At 34.6% G+C, this 23841-nt stretch overlaps 1 protein-coding gene across 1 annotated transcript in view; it reads right to left on the bottom strand.

The window, feature by feature from the left end:
- Positions 1-23841, bottom strand: part of RB1 (RB transcriptional corepressor 1) — a 164870-nt gene that overhangs the window by 74407 nt on the left and 66622 nt on the right. Inside the window, exons 13-17 of the mRNA XM_044249725.1 lie at positions 21176-21292; positions 19881-19937; positions 19765-19796; positions 19602-19678; positions 18323-18519 (exon numbers count right to left, since the gene is read on the bottom strand). Coding sequence (XP_044105660.1) covers positions 18323-18519; positions 19602-19678; positions 19765-19796; positions 19881-19937; positions 21176-21292 — 480 coding nt within the window. The remainder of the gene's footprint in view (positions 1-18322; positions 18520-19601; positions 19679-19764; positions 19797-19880; positions 19938-21175; positions 21293-23841) is intronic.

The following is a 23841-nucleotide window of genomic DNA, read 5'->3' on the forward strand; positions in this document are numbered from 1 at the left end:
TTTTTATTAATTTTTTAGTAAGGATAAAAATGATCAGATATTAAACTCTAAAAAGGAAATGAACTTAAATACAAGATAGCAAGGCAGATTTCTGTTAGTCTTTGGAGTATAATCAAATCTTAAAGAGAAATTATGTTACATTTTAACACAGGCAAGAAAAACTGAAACTTAGCAAGAAGAATATAAAGTTTTTGAAAGAGAAACAAATCCAGCTGTTTCCTATTCTACATTTCCTAATCAGTTCTACATCCACTTACAGAAAGATACTATAAATTCTTTTGATATTTGGCTATTTCTGACAATAGTAGAAAATATGAAGAACTAACAGTAAATTAATAAAACCAAACACACAAGGGCCACTGACCTGCATTTTGAAACAGACTAGGTTGTGACCATTCAGTTTCAAGAACATGTCATAAATATTTAGAAAAGATAAACATCAAAAAGTTGGTCCTATTTTATTATGAAAAGTAACAGAGCTTAATTAAATGATTTAGGAACAATCGCCCCAGAGTATTTTCTAAAATTTTACTAAACTGATTAATAATAATAGCTTCTCATATTGCTGAAGGAATTTAGAAACTAAACTATATTAATTAAAGTAGATTATCTCATAAGATACTTCTACTTTTTGTTTCTTTCACCTTCACATTCCAGAACTGTTCCTCACTATTACAGTTACAGTTACAGTTATACAGGATATAACTACAAGTTTAGAGACTGAAAATTCTAAGATTATATTCAAGAAATTTCCTAACATCATGACCTTGTAGAAGACGCTCTGAACAAGAGTACAACTGCTTCCATTTCCAGAGGTTCATAAGCACAAAAGTTCTTTCTGAGCTTTCTTCTACAATTGCTATCTTCCTTCTTGTTTGTACTTGAATAATGAACTGACACTGCCCTCAGGTAATTACTGACATGATTCATAACTAAAGCAATATAACAAATTCCAACTGCAGTATAACAGTGAACACTGCCTACATTTAACAATACTGGAATTCAGTTACACCTTTTTCCCCTGAACTTTTTCCGTTTTGAAAAGGCAACGGGGGAGGGGAATACCTCAGGAGAAAAGTTCTGAATACTTCTAGTAGGCGAGGATAAACAGATCCAATACTGTTTAACTGTATTCTCAGTTCTCTGTTCTTAAGATATCACTGTAAAGTAGAAGAAAGGGAATGAAGAAAACTAATAATCTTTGTTTCTAAAATGTACCATTCTCATAAGTGTTTATTCCTCACAATAATTCTGAAAGGTAAATACAATTATCCCCATTTTACACACAAGGAAACCTGAAATGCAGAGACATGACTTGTTCATAATCACACCAAAGCAAGTTACATAATTTCTCTGAACCTCAGCTTTTCTTATCTGTAAAATAGGAATGGCATTATTTACCTTCTGTGAAAACCGAGATCTGGTAACTTAAAGCCCAGGTTCCTTCTGTTGCAGCACAGTGACACACAGAGAGAAAGATACAAATACAGATAAAGCAAGAATTAAGAAACCAATCACAACACTGAGTATATCCAACAGTAAGCTAATATACACCATAAGGGAGCACAGAGATTAAGAACACCGTCTCTGGAATCAGATAGCCTGAGTAAAAATTCTGGCTCTGCCAGTCACTTAGTTTTGTGGACCTGCAATATAACCAACTCCACCTGCAGTATAACAGCAAACACTGCGCACATTTAACAACGCTGGAGTTCAGTTACATCTTTATAAGGAAAAGGTTCTCAATTTCTCTGTGCTTCAGTTTCTTCACCTGTGAAATGGTGATAATGACATCATCTATTTCACAGAGTTTGCAAAGTAAAAGAGTTAACATATTATACTTTTAACAGTGCCTGTAACAGCACACATGCAAAAGTATTATCTATTGAGATTTCTACACTGCAATGTTACATGCATAAGTGAGGATCATTTTGATCCTGGTCTGTATGATGATCAGGAAAAATTCCAAAGAATTAAGCTGGTGATGAGCTTTGTAAAAGCACTGCTTCCTACAGCAAGTTTCTATGAGCTACACCTAAGGGACATTTCTGAGGTTTTTTTTTTGTTTTTTTTTTTTTTAACATTCCTAGATTTCTTTAGTCCTTGTACCAATTCACGAATAAGGAAAACATATAATATGGACAATAGGAGAGAAGAAAGGGAGACATGAATGGACAAGTCTCCTCCACAGTGAACACTACCAATTACTCATATATATCAGAGTGTTCTAAAGATTAAAGAAGGAGGCAAATGCATAGAGAAAAGAATAGTCAAACATGGCATGCAAGACTAGAAGGCACCTGAGTGAAGGTTTAGATAGGAAAAAATTTTCTGTTTAAAACCATAAATAGATCTGGATCAAGAGCTCAGGCTCATACCAGCATTTAGTACAGAAGAAGACTTAGACTAATTTATAATAGCCATCTCAGTTACTTTGGGTTTCCCATTTATTGTTTTTTAACATATGAGAAACCATATAAAAAACCATTTTAATGTCTCACTGATTCTTAAAAATTATGAAGAAATGGAATTATTTTACTAAATTGAGTTTATATTCAGATCTTTTAAAATAATCATCTATTCATTTTTCAGTGGATAATTCATTCAGATTAACTAAATTATTATCCTTAATTTTGTGTGTGCTTTTCTGAACTGTATTTTTTTTTTATTTTTCTCTATACTAGCCCACTAATAGAAAACAAGGATATTATCAGAAATTTTATTTCTATGATATTGCCTTTCCTCAGTTTCCCTGTTCAGGCTCTATATTTTTTCATTCTTACAGAAGACTTTAGGCATACCTGGGATCTTTTATTAAAAGCTAAGAGAAAACTCAGTTGTAACATTTCAGCCTATGAAAACAAACCTAGCTTTAAAATTCACTTCAGGGGCGCCTGGTGGCTCAGTGGTTAAAGCCTCTGCCTTCCGCTCAGGTCATGATCCCAGGGTCCTGGGAGCCTGCTTCCTCCACTCTCTGCCTGCCTCTCTGCCTACTTGTGATCTCTGTCTGTCAAATAAATAAATAAAACATTAAATAAATAAATAAAATTCACTTCATTTTTATCCCTCCCTTCAATCTCCTTGAGGTTGTTGACTCAAATACCTAATTTCATCAACCCTAAATTATAATGGATTCTAAAAGTATATATATTAAAATCTCATTTCTAAGAATTGTATAAATCAAACACATATGGGCAATAAGTACTTTCTCTTAAAATATAATTTGTTATTTTTTGTAAAGTTTTCTTTTAATCTTTTCTTCCTAAAGGATCCAGCAGACCAATAATGACAGTGCACTGCACATAGGAGCTGGTTCCCAAATGGTACTTTCTTCCCTTCCTATTATGAACTAGCTTCTAGACAAAACACTTACCTCGTTATTCAAGATAAAAAAATACATATATTATATTTTCACTTAGAATAAAATTAACTATTTATACTGTTGCCTTTTATAATGTCCCACATGCTTGACTACATGTTATAGTGGTAATAAAAACAGTGTGAATCAATAAAAGGGCACAATGACAGGAACACTTTACTAGATGAACATGGAATTTGGAATAAAACCAGTCTGGGATAAAAGGCTGACTGGGTGACCTTAGACAAATTAGGTAACCTTCCTAAGCAAGTTTCCACTTTTATAAAATGAAAATAGTTTTAACAACTTCAAAGGATTGTTGTGATATTTAAATTAGACAAACAGTTTTGGCGTATACACACTTCATTTTTAATTAGTGTATAGAATTAATTGTTACATTTGTACAATATTTCCATTACTAACAGAACTATCTTTCCATTTTTAACGAGGTTAAAAACTCTAACTTAAAAAAAAACAAACCTTGAACTTTTAAGAATAAATTAGTCTTGATGACTAATCTACTCATCTATCATTGCCAAAGCGAGGCCATAATTTCCCCCAATGTGTCTAATTCCAGGTTTTCGTACTTCTGTATCTTTCCGCATTTTTACATCTGTGGCAGGTCTTTTCCTATCAACATATGATTATTCCCTTCTCTGACCCTTGTGGCTTACCTTATTTACTTTTCCACTAGGTACCAAGCAAGCTCCTTTAAGACTAAGGACTATCTTCCATGTCATTATATATCTCACAAGGACAAACACAATTTCTTTCAAATATCTGATATATGGAATACTAGGTATGGCCCAAAGAGAACTGGGAAAAATTGAGCTAAAGGAGAACACAGAAATGAGACCTCTGTGTAACCCTTTTATGAAAGAATCTTCCTTTAATATTTTATAAACTGTGAAGCAATTTAAAGGAATATGGATCTACATTCAGTATTGGCAAATAATTCCTTTAACATTTAAATATTTTTATAAAAACATAAAATATTTGAACTAGAAGAACTCAAATCTTTTGGTCTATCTCAGCTTACAAAGCAAAAATCTAAGACAAAAACATTAACTTGCAGATGAAAGAGGACCTAAAACAGGTCTTCTTCTTTTTTTTTTTTTTAAAGATTTTATTTATTTATTAGGCAGACAGAGATCACAAGTAGACAGAGAGGCAGGCAGAGAGAGAGAAGAGGAAGGAGGCTCCCTGCTAAGCAGAGAGCCCGATGTAGGGCTCGATCCCAGGACCCTGGGATCATGACCCGAGCTGAAGGCCGAGGCTTTAACCCACTGAGCCACCCAGGCACCCCTAAAACAGGTCTTCTGTTTCCACATCAGGCAGGTTATCTGTCACTGGATAAATGTGGTTTGTTCCACAAATAAAAGAACTCTCTGACTGTAGTAAGTGTTTGAGGAATAGTGGAAGTGAGGCCAAGAAGGGCCAGATTCCACAACCAGAGAAAAGAGGTTAAATTTTTCTGAATGGCAACAGGGAGCTATTGTAAGTTTTTGGAACAGGAGAAAGGCATACATTAATATTTAGAAATATTAACTTAGCACCAAAGTTTAAATGGAAGATAGTGGCAAAGCTGGGAGATCAAACAGGAGCCTAAATGTAAATGAAAATAAGATTTAAAAATTAATAAAATAAATCTAAGAGACATTTTTTTTTTCTTTAAATTGTAAGATCCTTGAATACTTGGTATCCAAGCCTGGCTAACTTGAAAAGTAATGTAAAAACATAAATATTAGTAAGCAAAGTTGTACTTAGAACAAAAAAGATAATTTCAGTTTTGAGAAACTACTAGTTAGGGGCACCTGGGTGGCTCAGTGGGTTAAGCCTCTGCCTTCGGCTCAGGTCATGATCTCAGGGTCCTGGGATTGAGCCCCACATCGGGCTCTCTACTCAGCGGGGAGTCTGCTTCCCCCTCTCTCTCTCTGCCTGCCTCTCTGCCTACTTGTGATCTCTCTCTCTGTCACATAAATAAATAAAATCTTAAAAAAAAAAAAAAAAGACTACACTTTCATTAAAAAAAAAAAAAAGAAACTACTAGTTAGTTATGGGAGGTAAGGGCAAGAAATCAGGTCAGAGTGAGAAAGGTTAAAGCCTTAAGCTATACTTTCAGAAAGAATCAGATTTAAAAAAAATTAAAACAGGGGCGCCTGGGTGGTTCAGTCGGTTAAGATCTGCCTTCAACTCACGTCATGATCTCAGGGTCCTGAGATTGAGCTCCACATTGGGTTCCCTGCTCAGGGGGGAGTCTGCTTCTCCCTCTGTCACTCCCTTTCTTGTTCTCTCTCTCTCTCTCTCTCAAATAAATAAAATCTTTTTTAAAAAATTAAAATAAAATGTTTTCTCTTGCTGGCAAAAAAGTATACAGTTATTTTAAATAACTCATGAAGAACTTTTTAAAAACCCAACATAAAATATTTTCCTTTATAATAGCATGGCTATTATATCAATACAAAATATCGCATTATATTATTTCATCATCCTCACCCATATTCTTAGAAAACTGTTATAAATGACTTAATTATTATCTTACAGTTCACTCACTTTCCTGAGACACAATTCTCAGTAAAATGTAACTTTAAAAAAAAGAACAATGTCTCATGGTAGATACTAAAACCTTCTGTAATGTGCACCAGAGGTTAATTATCTACCATACAAATATAGAACAGATATCCTTTTTGGCTTTTTCAAAGCCACAGGCTTTTCTGCCTTTTGTGTTCACTTCCTATCAAATTTAGCATTTCAAAAGGATACCAAAGAAGCTTAAAAATTTGTTTATAGTTTCTTCATCAAATTGGGACTCTAAAAATATAAGCTTTTCATTATAATGGTGCTGGTATGTAAAACAGGCCTTTTAAAATTTGGAAAAATAATAAAAGAAATGTTTTTAATCTTTTCTATGTAAAATGCTGAAGGAAGCAATTTGCTAATGTTTGGTGACTACGGAAAGGTAGTATGACAGAATCCATTTTAATGAGTCAGCTATATTTAACAACAATTAAAGGATACTCAACTTTCTTGTGACTTACTAAAATTAAAACAATAGTTAATAACTAGTACTTCTATGATCTCCATATAATAAGTACCCCTCCAAAACAGTATTATTCAGAAGATATGATACATTTAATATAGGAAAATAGAAATAAAATACTTAGGATACCTTAAACATACATATTTATAAAAATTTTATCAGTAAATACTATGCATAACTCCTTCAGCCATGATGATGAAGGAACAAATAGGACTTGTCTTAAACAGCTAAAAAATTAAACAACATAAATGAAACAATAGATTTCTGCATTGAACAACAGGTAGCAAAGGACAGTGATCCCTGAGAAAAAGAAAACAAATGGTAAATCCAACCACTGCCTCAGTTTACTGCATGGAGAGAGTTCCCAGGCTACAAAGCAAAGAGAAGAAAAAGTCCACTGGTTTCCCTGGCAGAAAACAGAGTTCAGAATTCAAGGAAGCCAAGGTAGCTAAAATTAGCTGCACAGAATACCAGAGGAAGGAGTTACACACAAAGGAAAGAGTTGCAAAGAGAGAGCTCCAGAGATCTACAGAGGGTTATGCTCAAGTCTTCAGAGGAGAACCTCTCAGAACCTATCCAGAGCCAAAGGAAATAAAAACAAAAACAAAAACAAACAAACAAAAAAACACTGGAAAAAGCAGAACCATTTTAGAAGCTAACACAGAGCCAAGAAGAGTTCTGATTTCCACCAACCAGAGTGGAAAAACCTTTTAATACATGTGACATAGGGTAGAGTACTCAGAAGGGTGTTATAGCTTAGCCATAGATTAAAGACTGCTTGGGCTTTGTCCAAAAACAACAAAAGCCTTAACAAGGATCAAATTATTTCTAAGAATCTAAATTGTGTACCAAAACACAAATGAAACATACTGAAAGGAATATGAAAATATCTAGGATTCCATAAGGTAAAAATCACAATGTCTGGCACCTGATAAAAAAATTATGAAGTAAACCCAAAAGGGCAAATAAATAAATAAATAAACAGGAGAAGTATCAGTCAATAAAAACAGACCTAAACACAAAGGTGTTAGAATTCATAGACAGGGACTTTAAAACTGTTATTATAACTATATTCCATATGTTCAAGAAGGTAAAGGAAAGCCCAAACATGTTTTTTCGCCTAACATGTTAAAGAGAGATACAGAAGATGTAAAAAAGGATTCAAATAAAACTTAAAATTGATAAATATAGTGTCTAAGATTAAAAATTGCAGTAGATAGAAAAATAATAGCAGATTAGACATTTCAGAGGAAAAACTTAATGAATTTGAAGACACAGCTACAGAAACAATCTAAAATGAAACAAAGACAAACACCTGGGGAAAAAATAAAAACAGAGTAACAGATTATTAGGTAACCTTAAGTTACCTAATACATTTATGACTGGAATCCCTGAAAGGAGAGTTAGGAGGAGTCAACTAAAATATTTTAAGAAAATAATAGACAAAAATTTCCAAATTTGATGAAACCTATAAAGTCCACAAATCCATAATCCTTTTGATATATTGCTGAATGTGGTTTGCTAATATTTTCTGAGGATTTTTGCATCTATGTTTATTAGGAGTTTTGGCCCATAGTTTTCCTTTTTTGTAGTGTCTTTTGGTTTTGGTATCAAGGTAATGCTATACTCGCTGATGCATTAGGAAGCTTTCCTTCCTCTCCTGTTTTTTGGTAAAGTTTGAGAAGAATACACATTAACTCTTTACGTGTTTGGTGGAATTCACCTGTGAATCTCTCTGGTTGGTAGTTTTTTGATTATTGATTCAAATTCATTACTAGTAATTGGTCTGTTCAGATAACATGATGCTATATATACAAAATCCTAGGCTCCACTAAAAAATTAGCACAATAAATGAATTCAGTAAAGTTGCAAGATACAAAATTAATACCAAAAAATTGGATGCATTTCTATACACTGATAACAAAGTTGCAGAGAGAGAAATTAAGAAAACAATTCCATTTAAAATTATACCAAAAAGACTAAAATAGTTTGGTATAAACTTAGCCAAGGAGGTGAAAGATCTGTATCTGAAAACTATAGAACACTGATGCAGCCTATAAGAAACCTACTTTAAGTATAAAGAGACAAATAGGTTAAAAGTAGAAGAATGGGGAAAAATACGTGCCAAGCTAATATTGAAGAAAAGAAAGCTGGGGTGGTTTTACTGACCAGACAAAGCAGTTTTAAGAGCAAAGAATAGCGCAAGGGATAAAGAGGGTCAGTTCATAAATTAAGGGGTAGATTAATCAAGAAGACATTATAATTCTAGTTGTTTTTGCACTTAAATTCTATATGTGAGACAATGAACTAGGTATTGTACAAAATTATTTTAAGAAGTTAAGACAGGACCTTTTCTTTTCAGGAACTCTCTGCCCCTCCTAGAACCTCTGATCTCAGAGTCACTTCCATCAAGCACTGAACACTTTGGTGCCTAGTCCACATTCCTCTCTACCACATGTCCAGGTGACTTCATCTCTCAGCCTCTTGGTTCCTTGACCCACCTCATTTCCAATGGTTTTCATCTCCATTCCAAATCATACATATGCTCCCAAGATTATTTCTTAGAATACAGTAAACTACATAAAATGTTCTAGCTCTGGAATATAAAGTTAAAATCTCTTTCTCTCTATTAAATTTTATTAAAAGCTATTTCTTACGGGGTACCTGAGCAGCTCAGATAGGTGAGCATCTGCCCTCGGCTCAGGTCATGATGCCCAGGTCCTGGGATTGAGCCCTGAATTGGGCTCCCAGATCAGCAGGGAGTTGACTTCTCCCTCTCCTCTGCCTCTCTCCCTGCTTGTGCTCTCTCTGTTTCTGTCAAATGCATAAACTTCTTAATTAATTAATTAATTAAAAGCTGTTTCTTTTTTTTTTTTTTAATTTAAAATTGTGGCCACTTTCCTCAAACTTCTGACTACACACTTTGCATTCCCTATCCCAACCCACCAACCCACACTCAGCAAATTACCTCAGCTCTATTTTGTAAAATAAATAAATAAATAAGGCCATTAGATGGAAAGTCCCCCATTTTCTGCCACAGCACCCACATACCTCAACTTGTAACTGCTTCCATTCTTTCCATTTGCTGCACAATATTTCCAATCCTCTCCTCAAACAGGAGACGACATCTATTCAAGGGAACCCCCTGAATCTGGACAGGCCCTGTGACTGCTCTCACCAACAGAACATACCTTCCAGCTACAGTCCTTTCAGAAGCCTTTTGAAAGCAAGCTACTATGTAAGATGCATGAGTATTCTGAAACCAATGTGCTGTGGGATGCATACCTTCTCATATAAGGCCAGGAGGATGAGAGCACTCAGAGTAGGAAGGAAAGGGAAAGAAAAATTGACCATGTACTGAGGGGCAATGAGGGGCCAGACTTGTGAGTTAAGAAGCATCATGGAGAGGCGCCTGGGTGGCTCAGTTGGTTGGGTGCTGGACTCTTGATTTCAGCTCAGGTCATATTATGAGGGTTGGGAGATTAAGCCCTATGTTGGCCTCCACACTGGGCATGGAAACTACTTAGTATTCAATCTCTTTCCCTCTGCCCCCAACCTCTCTTCCTCTAAAAAGGAAAAAGAAAAAGTAGAAGCATCATGGAAGCAGATCTTGCCCCTGACACCAAACAGTCAAGGATGAACTGCCCAGTCAAGCTCTTCCTAAATCCCTGACCCTCAGAATCATGAACAAAATAAAATGATTGTTTTAAGCCACTGATGTGTCATCCTGCAACAGAGAACACTCATAACGAATGGCTCTTTTCCATCCACATTTAATCCTATCTTTCCCATCTCAAAAATATAATCTTCCCTCCACCTCACACAATTGGCAGCTATATCTTTATTTCCCTTCAGACAAGACTCTAGCAAAAAGCTATCCACAATCATGGTCTCCACTTTATCCCTCATTCACATCTCATCAAAATCCCACTGCAATCTACTCCTGCCTCCAAGACTTCTATTAAGAGTCCTTGCTACCACTGCCAGTGGCTTCCTTGTTGCTCAAATGAATGCTCTTCAGTTCTTACTGGTAGCTCCTACATTATCTTAAACACCAAGCCCCTTCTCAGACCTTGTAATGCTTTCTCTTTATGACACCACCTCCTATCTCTCTGGCTATTCTATTTCAATCTCTTTTGTAGGCTTCTCTTCTCTGCCTACCTCTTAAATGTCAGAAAACTTCAAGCCTCTATCTTTAACCACCTTCTCTTCCTATACAGTAGCCCCCCTTGACTGCAGTTTTGCTTTCTATCGTTTCAGTTACCCATACTCAACTGCGGTACAGAAGCAGAAGATTCTCCTTCTGATGTGTCATGTCATTCACCTCACTTCATTCACCTCACTTCATTCACCTAAAGCTATGTCATTCACCTCACTTCACTTCATCATATAGGTTTTTTGTCATCTCACATTACAAGAAGAGGGGTAACTGTAGTACAATAAAATACTTTGAGAGGAGAAAGAGACCACATTCACATAATTTTTATTACAGGATACTATTATAATTGTCTTATTTTCTTAGTAGTTATTATTGTTAATCTCTCACTGTGCCTAATTTATAAATTAAACTTTATGACAGGTAAGTATATATAGGAAAAACAGAACATAAAGGGTTCAATACTATTCATGGTTTCAGGCATCTACTGGGGGTCTGGGAACACATCAGCCATGGATAAGATGGAACTACTGTGCTATATTCTCCCCTTAGGTGATCTCATCTATTCCCCAAACTTTAGTTACTTGGTAAAAACATACAGATTAACAAATTCAGAGCCAGGGAGACCTGGGTTCAAACCACAGTGCTGCCATTTAGCTTGTGTGGTTTGGAAAAGTTATTAAAGTTCTAAGCACTGATTGCCTCATCTAGAATATGACCTCATAAATCATAAAAATTAAAGATACTACAAGAAGTACTCACCACAATGCCCGGCACAAAATAAACTGTCAATAAGGATGGAAACTTTTGTTATATATGTGCCAGCAGCTTTCAGGTTCATATTCCTAGCCTAGTATTATATACTAGAAAATACCTAATATTTCTTTCCTTAGCTCCAGACACATATCCAACTGCTACAGGACACCTCTACTTGAAGAACCTACAAGCACTTCAAATTCAACATAATCAAATGAAACTCATCTTTCCAAGAAAATCTCATCTGATCCCGGTATTTTAATGAATGATACTACCTATATGTCATCATTAGTTGACCCCTCTTTATTCATCACTTCCACTTAGTAATTAATTGCCACACACATAATGTCAGCTACTGTTCTGAGTGGTTTACATACAGTTTATATACAGTAACTCAATTAACATGAGTTGCACATATGCACATAGAATAAGATATAAAATTTATAAATGACTGGTAAGTAGTTAGTAATAAACACTGTAAGACTGTAAAGGAGGAAGAATGACTATAGACTAGGATGGTCATGAACAACAGAGTAGAAGTAGAACTGAAATTCTGGTAAGTACAAAGGCAGAGGAAAGTATTTTAAGTGGGGCCTACGAAGTGAACAAAGACTCAGGGACAGGTGAAAAAAAACAAAACATGGTTGTGTGAGTTACAAGAAAAGACAAGAGTAAATGGAGAAGAGAATAGAAGGCAGGCATTCTCCAACATTTGACTCATAACTCTCTTATATTCTTAAAATTATTCAAGGCCCAAAAGTTTTTGTTCATATGAATTATATCAATATTTACTGTATTAGTAATTTTTAAGTAAAGTTAAGTTTAATTTAAATTAAAACGGGGGCACCTGGGTGGCTCAGTCAGTTAAGCATCTGTCTTTGGGTTGGGTCATGATCCTAGGATGCTAGGATCAAGCCTCACATTGGATTCCCTGCTCAGTGAGGAGCCTGCTTGTCCCTCTCCTCTCTGCTTGTACTCTCTCTCACTATCTCTGTCTCTCTCTCTCTCAAATAAATAAAATCTTAAAAAAAAAAAAAGAAAATTTCTAAGAATGTAATAAATAATAGAGCTTTAAGATAGTAATGGATTTTTATGGGGTGCCTGGATGGCTCAGTGTGTTAAGGCCTCTGCCTTCAGCTCAGGTCATGATCCCAGGGTCCTGGGATCGAGCCCATCAGGCTCTCTGCTCAGTGGGGAGCCTGCTTCCTCCTCTCTATCTGCCTGCCTCTCTGCCTATTTGTGATCTCTGTCTGTCAAATAAATAAATAAAATCTTTTAAAAAAAATAGTAATGGATTTTTTTTTTATACTAGCCTAAAACTTGGCAAGTTATAGCTCCTTAAAGCTTAGTTACAATGTGGAATTGGGAACAATATCAATATATCAATTAACAAAAATAAACTTTTCATACTCTGAGATGTTAAAATCTGTTGTTCTATCTTGAACTTTATTAATTATTATGTTAAAAATATTTTAAAAAATTATTATGGGTCTACCTTAAGCTTTGAATAAATTTCTTAATGACTTTATGACACGATTCACTGGTCTTTTGGAAATATTGGAAATATTGAATCATGGAGATCTTACTAACACTGAAAAATCTCCTTTACAATATCAGAAAGTCACATTTATTAATATACCACTGATTTCATCAGAAGTCTCTGAAGTCCTGAGAAGCTGTACTTCTCAGTACAAGCTTAACCAAATTCTAATTTTCTCTTGGAAACTCAAAAATTTACCATTGGCAATATTTTATTGTCAGTTGTTTTCAACAACATGTGATTGAAAATAGAAATTCAATAAAATTAATACTGCTTACTGGTGCATCAATGGCATTCTTAAATGAAACTGACATGTTCTGTTTTGTATTTTAACGGAGAGATGTGGTGGTGAAGAATACAAGGACAACTAGCCAGCTTGATGCTATTGCTCTGATACCTGCAAAGGTGCTAACACTTTTACATCATCAGTATAAATGTCAAGAGAGTAAAAAAGATAAGTAACATCTTAATAGTATAAAAATACTCTTTAACTTTGCAGATTCCCTAAAATGGTTGCAGGGACACCAGGGAGACACTTTGAACTGCTGATGGAAGAAAAAGGGAGGCAACAAAACTCCCAAAAGAGAGCCCTGAGGCATCAAATAGTTGACCTAAAGTTCCCATTCTAAAACCCTGGACCTGATTCCTTTGACCCTCTTCATATGCTGTAATTTTAAAACTGTGTCCTGAACATCATAAATGTTAAATTGTAAAGATTTCTGGATTCTGTTATTTTTTTTCTCAAATAAGCATTGCTTCATTTTGTTTTTAAGCGTGTGATTATTTTCACTGAACCTGAACTGTAAACTTTTTATTTGGGTAGCAGCACCTGTCTCAGTTCAGACCTTCCTTCATTAAGCTGCTGTTAATCCATACAGGGCAATAATTCATGGTTCACATAAAGAAGTGGGCAGATAGGATTTGTCCACTCTCCTCAGCAGCCAAGGTTTCCCCACCTTCTATTTTTTTAGTTTCCCTGGCCCTGGCCAGAAAGTCTGCAGTTTTCTTCTCACTGGCACCCCCTACCCGTCCTATAACACTTTCCACTTAGCCCTGGGCTGAAAACTTCCTTCCCAGGCTCAGAGCTCCTCTTCTCTCCTGAAGAGTCGGTCTATTCTTCCTGTCCAGGAATTTCAGGCAGTTGCTTTCGGAATCATGCAGAGGTTTTATAACTGTCTTTTTTGAGGGGAGTCATGTTGTTAAGTCTTCCTCCACCATTACCAGATGCATAGGACCCTCACAGGTTTTTATTTGAGTTAGCATGATGATATCTGCATTTTAAAAAGATTTCTCTAGTTGCCGCCAGAAAAAATAGTCTTAAGGAAGTTAGAGATGCAGGGAGATCAATAGGAAGAGTCCACAATATTCCCAGGAAGAGAGACCATTTAGAAAATAAAGCACCAGGGCACCTGGGTGGCTCAGTCTGTTAAGTGTCTGCCTTCAACTAGGGTCATGATCCCAGAGTCCTGGCATCAGCCTGTGTTGGGTTCCCTGCTCAACAAGGAGTCTGCTTCGCCCTCTCCCTCTGCTCTTGACCCTGCTCCTGCTCTCTCTCTCTCTGTCAAAAACAAGAAAGAGAAAAGAAGGAAGGAGGGAAGGTGGGGAGGGAGGGAAGAAAGAAAGAAAAGAAAAGGAAAGGAAGAAAAGAAAGAATGAACGAACCTAGTGTATCTTGGTTTATAAAGGTTTAACTGAGGAAAAATCTGATGAATTTTGAGCATACTAAAAGTAATATATATAAATCTCACTTCATAACTGCTGGCATTATAAACTGCTTAATAGATTTAAAAGGCCTAAACATCTGGAAGTCATTTAATCTAACCCTTAGGTATGGTTTATTCTAAATCACCTCTAATTCCTTTAAATTTCCAGGGAACAAGATTTTACCAGGTTTTTCAACAGACTGTTTAGCATTTTATACTTATATATGGCCTATTAATCTCTTCGAAATCAAAACAAAGAAAGATATGCTTTTTCCTTCAAGTTATTCTGTTCTTGATTTATTATTTCTCAAGATTGTTAAGCAAAGATGCTGGAACCCTTCTCCATGCAACCATTAAAAACATGATGATGTTCTTTCTTTCATTAAATTATTGGGGGGAAAAAGTAAGTAGAACCTCCCTTGATGTTTCCCTAAGTAACCAATACTGTTTGAATCTACAGTTAAATGAAAAATTCTTATTGTCATACAGAATCAAAAGATTATTAAAGTTTGCTCTGATTCTTGATCTGGGTGCTGGCAACAGGAGTGTGTTCAATTTATGAAAAATTCTTCAAACTATAAACCTGTAATATATAGTTTTCTGTATATACGTTTTACTTCAGTAGAAAAAAAAAGTCTGTGAAAGCTCAACTATATCTATGGTATGTACCCTTCTCTAAAATGTCAATTATTCTCACATGAGAAATTCACAGTATTCTATTTCTGTGGTATGACTTATCTTCATAGTTACCCTATTCCCTTAATGACTAAAAAAATTAAAAAAATAAAAATAAAAAAATAAAAATTTTAAATGTAAAAGAAGTTTTTAAAAGTTCAAACATTAAAAATATATGACAATACAAATTATCTATAATTTTATCCCCTAGAGACAGCAACCACATTTAGAATTTATATGTAGAGGCTTATGACTTCCACATCCTATTAATAAATTATATATTTCTCCTGACTTTGGGCATGTCACTTTTTCTCCAAAAATTCTCAAGAATAAAGGGATATTGTTTATAATTCTAGAACACCAGTAACTGAACCAAACAGGCTTGAGCACAAGCAATTTATAAACAATAAATTTCTATTTCCTCCACAATTTTCAGAGCCCATGTCTTCTCTGTATCTTTACAATGTTTACTCCAATGCAAGCCATGCTACAGATGCATACTAATGGGGAAAAAAACTCTCTAAACAAATAAAAACAGTCACTTTCATATGATAGAGTCATGTCTTGATTTCAATGTCTAGAAGGAGAGGACACTTCAGCCTCTGAAAAATACCTCTTACTTATTATATTTATCATTGATTCATTTTTGTCATTCTCACTTAAACCTCTAGAAATCCCCTAGATTTCTAAGCACTCCTTTTCTCATTAAGTAGAAGGTCCTATATAATGGAGTTATTAAATTCAATTATAGAAATGCAATGGCTTTCTATCAACTTCCCCTACTTCTCCCCTATTCTATCTACTCTGTTCATATAGCAGTGCAAGAAAACACTAAGAAATAAGTTATCTCTTAGTCATTAAGTTTTTGGAACATCAAAAAATTAAAACTAAGACTTATGTGTACAGATTAGAATTCTAGTGTAATTAAAGTCTATTAAGAAAACAGGTAAGTCTAAAACTATTAAGTCTATTAATGAAAACATTAGTTTTCATTGCCATTTCTATATATTGGCATAAATGAAAAGTTATATGCTTAGCATGCAACACAGCTTCAAAAGAAACAAACTCTATATTAATCTACAGATCTGATGAGTCACAAAGTATTACCCAACTATGCAGATTTAAAGAGCATAACACAGAGGAACTTCAAATAAGTATTTTACCATTACTACATAGAAAATGCCAACTTTATGAAACAAAAGCCTTATCAATAGCTCATATGCTATAAATACAATACATAGAGAATATGGTTTGTGCTTCTATAATGCTATAAACAATAACTATAATTGAACAATAGTGTAGATTTTTGGACTACATTTAATAATAGAACAAAAAGAAATACAAATAAATTGAACCAGAAAACTGTACTTTGTTAAATCACCTAAATAGCATAATTCTACACTATGGAGTATTATGCCTCCATCAGAAAGGATGAATACCCAACTTTTGTAGCAATATGGACGGGACTGGAAGAGATTATGCTGAGTGAAATAAGTCAAGCAGAGAGAGTCAATTATCATATGGTTTCACTTATTTGTGGAGCATAACAAATAGCATGGAGGACAAGGGGTGTTAGAGAAGAGTAGGGAATTTGGGTAAATTGGAAGGGGAGGTGAACCATGAGAGAATATGGACTCTGAAAAACAATCTGAGGGGTTTGAAGTGGCGGAGGGGTGGGAGGTTGGGGTACCAGGTGGTGGGTATTATAGAGGGCACGGCTTGCATGGAGCACTGGGTGTGGTGAAAAAATAATGAATACTGTTTTTCTGAAAATAAATAAATTGAAAAAAAATAGCATAATTCTAATTTTTACCATTTTGTTGGAATTTAACAGCATTTAAATTTTCAAACATGACAACTCTATTTTAAATATACTCTTCAAATACTTTAAGGAACTGTGTTTTGCTTTAAAGTGCCATGTCTTGTACAGACAAAAGGTTGATATCCAGGATCTATAATGAACTCCTCAAACTCAACACACACGAAACAGGCAAACATATAAAAAATGGGAAGAAGATATGAACAGACACTTCTCCCATCAAGACATACAAATGGCTATCAGACACATGAAAAAATGTTCATCATCATTAGCCCTCAGGGAGATTCAAATTAAAACCACATTGAGATATCACCTTACACCAGTTAAAATGGCCAAAATTAACAAAACAGAAAACATGTGTTGAGAGGATGTGGAGAAAGGGGAACCCTCTTACACTATTGGTGGGAATGCAAGTTGGTGCAGCCTCTTTGGAGAACAGTGTGGAGATTCCTCAAGAAATTAAAAATAAAACTTCCCTATGACTCTGCAATTGCACTCCTGGGTATTTACCCCAAAGATACAGATGTCGTGAAAAGAAGGGCCATCTGCACCCCAATGTTTATAGCAGCAATGGCCACGGTCGCCAAACTATGGAAAGAACCAAGATGCCCTTCAACGGACAAATGGATAAGGAAGATGTGGTCCATATACACTATGGAGGATTATGCCTCCATCAGAAAGGATGAATACCCAACTTTTGTAGCAACATGGACGGGACTGGAAGAGATTATGCTGAGTGAAATAAGTCAAGCAGAGAGAGTCAATTATCATATGGTTTCACTTATTTGTGGAGCATAACAAATAACATGGAGGACAAGGGGTGTTAGAGAGGAGAAGGGAGTTGGAGTAAATTGGAAGGGAGGTGAATCATGAGAGACTATGGACTCTGAAAAACGATCTGAGGGGTTTGAAGTGGCGGAGGGGTGGGAGGTTGGGGTACCAGGTGGTGGGTATTATAGAGGGCACGGATTGCATGGAGCACTGGGTGTGGTGAAAAAATAATGAATACTGTTTTCTGGGAAAATAAATAAATTAAAAAATAAATAAATAAAGTGCCATGTCTTAATTAAAGTTATCCCCAGATGGTCTGGGGAGCCCAAGTAAAAGAAAACTCCATTTTAATATTCCACTTAACTCGGGCTATACACTGAAATTGCATTTTCATTAAATTGCATATTTTCTCTTGAGGTAAATTTTAACGAATACCTCTCACTAACATATAATCGTTATTCATTTGCATATTAATATCTTTAATTATTTTAGCTAGTTACTTACAGAGAGCCATGCAAGCGATTCCATGATTCGATGTTCACATCGTTCTAAATGTTTTATCATTTCTCTGGTCAAGTTGGCTTCTGCTTTGATAAAGCTTTCAATCACTTTGTAAAAATCAAAGGCTTTTAAATTAAGTATATTCAGAATCCATGGGAAGGACAAATCTGTTCCAGTATCAAGATTCTGAGATGTATTTCCTAAAAATGAAAGAAAAAATGTAACTTAGGTATGAGATGTTAAGCATTCAATTATGTACTTTCAGTTTGAAAAGATTTTATGAAACAAAAATTTTAAAACACAGTAGAAAAGCTAAACAAAAATTTTTTATTCAGACCAGATTTTTTTTAAATTTTGTTTTTTAAATTCAAGTTGTCTCCTTGCCCAACGTGGAACGTGGAACTTGAACTCAAGACCATGATGACATGGTTAGTTGTGTGCTCTACTGACCGAGCCAGTCAGGCACCCTTGGAGCAGAATTCTTTCCATAGACTCATAGGAAATAGGCTTCTAAATTCTGAGTGTAGGTGCACATGTTTTTCCTAAATAGAGGGCTCATGCTTATATCAAATTTTCAGTGGTCTAACTATTCTAAACTTATGTCAGGAACAATATCTAACCAGTTTAATATCTAACCAACAACGCATTTGCATAGCCATTTTCACAGTCTCACTAATCCTTGATGTGGGGAGGGAAAGTTTCTTTAAGATTTTGCTAATTTGGTTAGCATTTTTTGGTTATAAATGAGGAGTCACAGTTTTCCACATATATTTCTTTTTTGTGTATTTGTATCCTGAGGTAAATTTTCTTTTGTTTTTGCCAACAAAACTTAATATTTGCAACACAATACATGTCTAAAATTATATCTAAAAGAAAATACCATGAGTGGCCTCTGTCTGTTTATCCTGTGGACTTTGGCTCTAACCTTTGGTTTTATGACCATAGAATCTAAAGCAGTGTTTCCATATAGATAAATGATCCTTTGGTAATTTACAATCTCCGGTCTTGGAAGGGATTTCAGTAGATATATTTCCTGGACTAAGAACAGCCCAGAATAAGAGTCTAGTGAAGTACTATTTCCAAGATGACCTGAAATAATTCAGATAATAACCCATTTACAATAATTTATGGGGACCATTTACATTCTTCAGTATATACTGTTCTACATTATGCTATTGTCTCCTTAACTCCACCCCACCAAAAAACACACCACACCTTAGATAAGTTTTTTTTTTTAACTTTAAACTGAGCTAAAATGTTTATTTACTAAAATTTAACTTACTGCTATATGTAGCCATTACGACCTCAAGAGCGCATGCCAACAAAGACATATGAAAGATGTTGTCATTCAGGAGTTTGCTAAAGGAAAGAAAAGAATGATTTTAAAACATTTACTTTTATTAAAAAAAAAGAAGAAATTGTTTCATTAAAACTAAAGAATTTACCTAAAATTTTGAATGGATAATCGTTCTTCTTCCTAAAACAGATTAAAAAAACATTTAGCTAATGCCTTTTTTGTGTCAGCATTGGATTTTTTTCTATTATGTTCTTTTTAACTTACTGATTTAAGCATGGATTCCATTACTCGGTAATACAATCGGACTCCAAGTTTGTATCGCTACAAAGAAAAAAAATTAGATTCCACTACTTTAGAAAATTACAATTATTAATTTTTAAGAATGTTTCTCTTATAATACATTTCTGATACTTTTAGGAATATGAATACCAAAAGATCACAAAAGCTAGCTTGTCTAACATTCAGGACTTCCATATAAAATGATGGTTAACATTCCCAATAAATTATCAAGAGGGAAGGTCCAGTAATTGGTTTCTCTTTTCCTTCATTCTGCTTCAGCCTACATCATTCAACAGAAACACACACACACACACACACACACACACAGGATATGTTTTATACACCTTGTACTATTTTAAACATTTTATACACTAATGTAATACTTTTTGTGGCCTAGGACATATATTTTCAAGAAAACTCTCTAGGACTGAGAATAGTCTGTCCATAAAACTGGCAAAGGCAAAAAATGACCCAACTGATACTATCAGCAAAAAGTTTTAACCAAATAAATAGTTCCCATTAGTTCAAAGAATAACCAAATTTTAGATAGATACACACAAACCCTATTCCTTTGTTCAAATTATTAGCATAAATTTCATATACAACCAAAAAGACTTCTAAATATTATTATTTAAAACACAGTATCAAAATATAACCTCGCTACACTGAAATAAATGTATGTAGTAGATTATAGTTTTCAAACATATTTTTATATGTTATCTCACTAATTCCACACAACAAAGTAGAGCAAATATGGAAACCTGAATTTCAGAGAAGTTAAATGACAGCTCATAAATGTTAGAAGCAGATATAAACCCAGGCTTCTGAATCAGAGACAATACTTTTACCCAATGTATAGGTTGTAGATTTTCTGAAATAACAACAGTAAAACCAACATCACTCAATAATATCACCAATAAATAGCATGTATATCATCCCATTATCTAAGTATATGCATTCATGAATATTCATATATGCAGAGGCCAAAGAACATACACAAAAAATGTAATGGCATCAAAGATTTTAATTTTTTTGTACTTATATTTTTTAAATGTCTACATTTTTTTCTAAAATTTTCTACATGTTTACTTTTGGTTTTTGTAATGGCATAAGGGGCATTTTCTTATAGTTTTCCATAAACAGCAGCATACACAGGTAGCTTAGATACAGAATCTACCAATATAGGACAAATACCATTATAATATTTTTACAATTTGGAAATATATTTCATTTGAGGTTATTTACATATAGTGACACTAATCAAGATGAACTCAAGTTACCTGTGATCCAATTTCCATACATCCCTGTCCCACAGCTTTAGCAAATTTCTCTTTAAAGATGTATCCAACATCCTTCACTCTTTTCAAGATACTTTCTTTTGGATTCACTGTGCAGTTCTTTAAAGAGGAAAAACATAAATCAATGTTGAGGATACTGTTTAATCAGAATTAACATTTTCTGTCCTATAAGATAAAAATTTCACTTTGGGTTATTTATAACATAGAAGCACTTCTACAGAAACTAGATAAACGCAACTACTGAAAATAAGGAGAACATAAAGAATTCCATTTTAGGATGTTAGTATTATCTAAATTTTCTGCTGCTAAGTTAAAGAACAGATTTGTTAGCCTTTCCACCCATTAAAAAAAGTTGCATAGACATTACAAACTAAAACCATGGAAATATAAAGGATCCTAATTGACTACTATGAACAATTATACACCAACAAACTGGAAAACCTAAAAGAAAAGGATAAATTCTTAGAAACACACAACCTACCAAATCTGAACCATGAAGAAACAGAAAATATGAACAGATTGATTACTAATAAGGAGAGTGAATCAATAATCAAAAACGTCCAAAGAAACAAAAATCAAAATTCAGAGAACCTCACTGATGAATTTTACAAGACATTCAAAAAAGAAAAAAATTAAACTTCTCAAAGCCCTCCAAAAAAAAAAAAAAAAAGAGGAGGGAACACTTCCAAACACATACAAGGCCAGCATTACCCTGACATTAAAATTAGACAAAGACGTCATAAGAAAAGAAAATTATAGGCCAATATCCCTGATGAATGTAAATGCAAAAATCCACAAGAAATTATTAGCAAGCCAAATTCAACAATATCTTAAGGGATTACATACTACAATCAGGTAAGACTTATTCCAGAAATGCCGGGATGGTTCATTCAATACTCGCAAATAAATGTGACACATTAACAAATGAAGGATAAAAATCATATGATCATTTCAAAAGATGCAGAAAATACTTGACAACATTCAACATCCACTTATGATAAAAAAAAACTCTCAACAAAGCAGGTATAGAGAGAATATACTTCAACATAATAAAGGCTATATATGACAAGCCCACAGCTATTATCATACTCAATGGTGAAAACCTGAAAGATTTTCCTGTAAGATCAGAAATAAGACAAATATGCCCCCTTCAACATAGTATTGAAAGTCCTAGCCAGAGCCAACTGGCAAGAACACTAAGAGGCATCCAAATTGGAAAGGAAGAAGTAGAACTGTGTCTATTGACACATGACATGACATTATACATAAAAAACCCTAAAGACTCCATCAAAAAATTGCTAGAATAAACTAATTCAGTAAGGTTGCAGGATACAAAACCAATACACAGAAATCAGGTTTGTTTCTATGCACTAATACTGTAATAAGATAGTTAAGAAAACATTTACAAATGTATCTAAAAGAATAAAATACCTAGGAATAAATTTAAGCAAGGAGATGAAAAACCTGTACATGAACTATATGGCATTGATGGAAGAAGCTGAATAACATAGAAATAAATGCAAAGATATTCTACACTCATAGATTGGAAGGGTTAATATTGTTAAAATATCCATTCTACCCAAAGCAATCTACAAATTCAATGCAATCCCTATCAGAATTCCAATGTCTTTTACACAGAAATAAAACAAACAATCCAAAAATCTGTATGCAACAACAAAAGATTCCCAATAGCTAAAGCAATCTTGAGGAAGAACAAGGCATCATACTGCCTGATTTCAAACTATATTACAAAGCTACAGTTTTTGGGTTTTTTTGTTTTTGTGTGTTTGTGTGTGTGTGTTCCAAAGATGTTTTTTTTATTTTTTTAATTAATTTATTTATTTTCAGAAAAACGGTATTCATTATTTTTTCACCACACCCAGTGCTCCATGCAATCCGTGCCCTCTATAATACCCACCACCTGGTTCCCCAACCTCCCACACCCCCGCCACTTCAAACCCCTCAGATTGTTTTTCAGAGTCCATAGTCTCTCATGATTCACCTCCCTTCCAATTTACCCCAACTCCCTTCTCCTCTCTAACACCCCTTGTCCTCCATGTTATTTGTTATGCTCCACAAATAAGTGAAACCATATGATAATTGACTCTCTCTGCTTGACTTATTTCACTCAGCATAATCTCTTCCAGTCCCGTCCATGTTGCTACAAAAGTTGGGTATTCATCCTTTCTGATGGAGGCATAATCCTCCATAGTGTATATGGACCACATCTTCCTTATCCATTTGTCCGTTGAAGGGCATCTTGGTTCTTTCCATAGTTTGGCGACCGTGGCCATTGCTGCTATAAACATTGGGGTGCAGATGGCCCTTCTTTTCACGACATCTGTATCTTTGGGGTAAATACCCAGGAGTGCAATTGCAGGGTCATAGGGAAGTTTTATTTTTAATTTCTTGAGGAATCTCCACACTGTTCTCCAAAGAGGCTGCTACGGTTTTAAAAACAGTATGGTATTGGCACAAAGCAGACACACAGATTGGTGGAATAGAACAGAGAGCCCCCAAATAAACTCATGCATACAGCCAGTTATGCATGAAGTAGGCAAGAATATACAATGGGGAAAGGACAGTCTCTTCAAAAAACAGTGCTGGGAAAACTAGAGAGCCACATGAAAAAGAATAAAACTTGACCA

This window comes from Neovison vison, chromosome 5 (assembly GCF_020171115.1).
Source record: "Neovison vison isolate M4711 chromosome 5, ASM_NN_V1, whole genome shotgun sequence".
NCBI lineage: Eukaryota > Metazoa > Chordata > Mammalia > Carnivora > Mustelidae > Neogale > Neogale vison.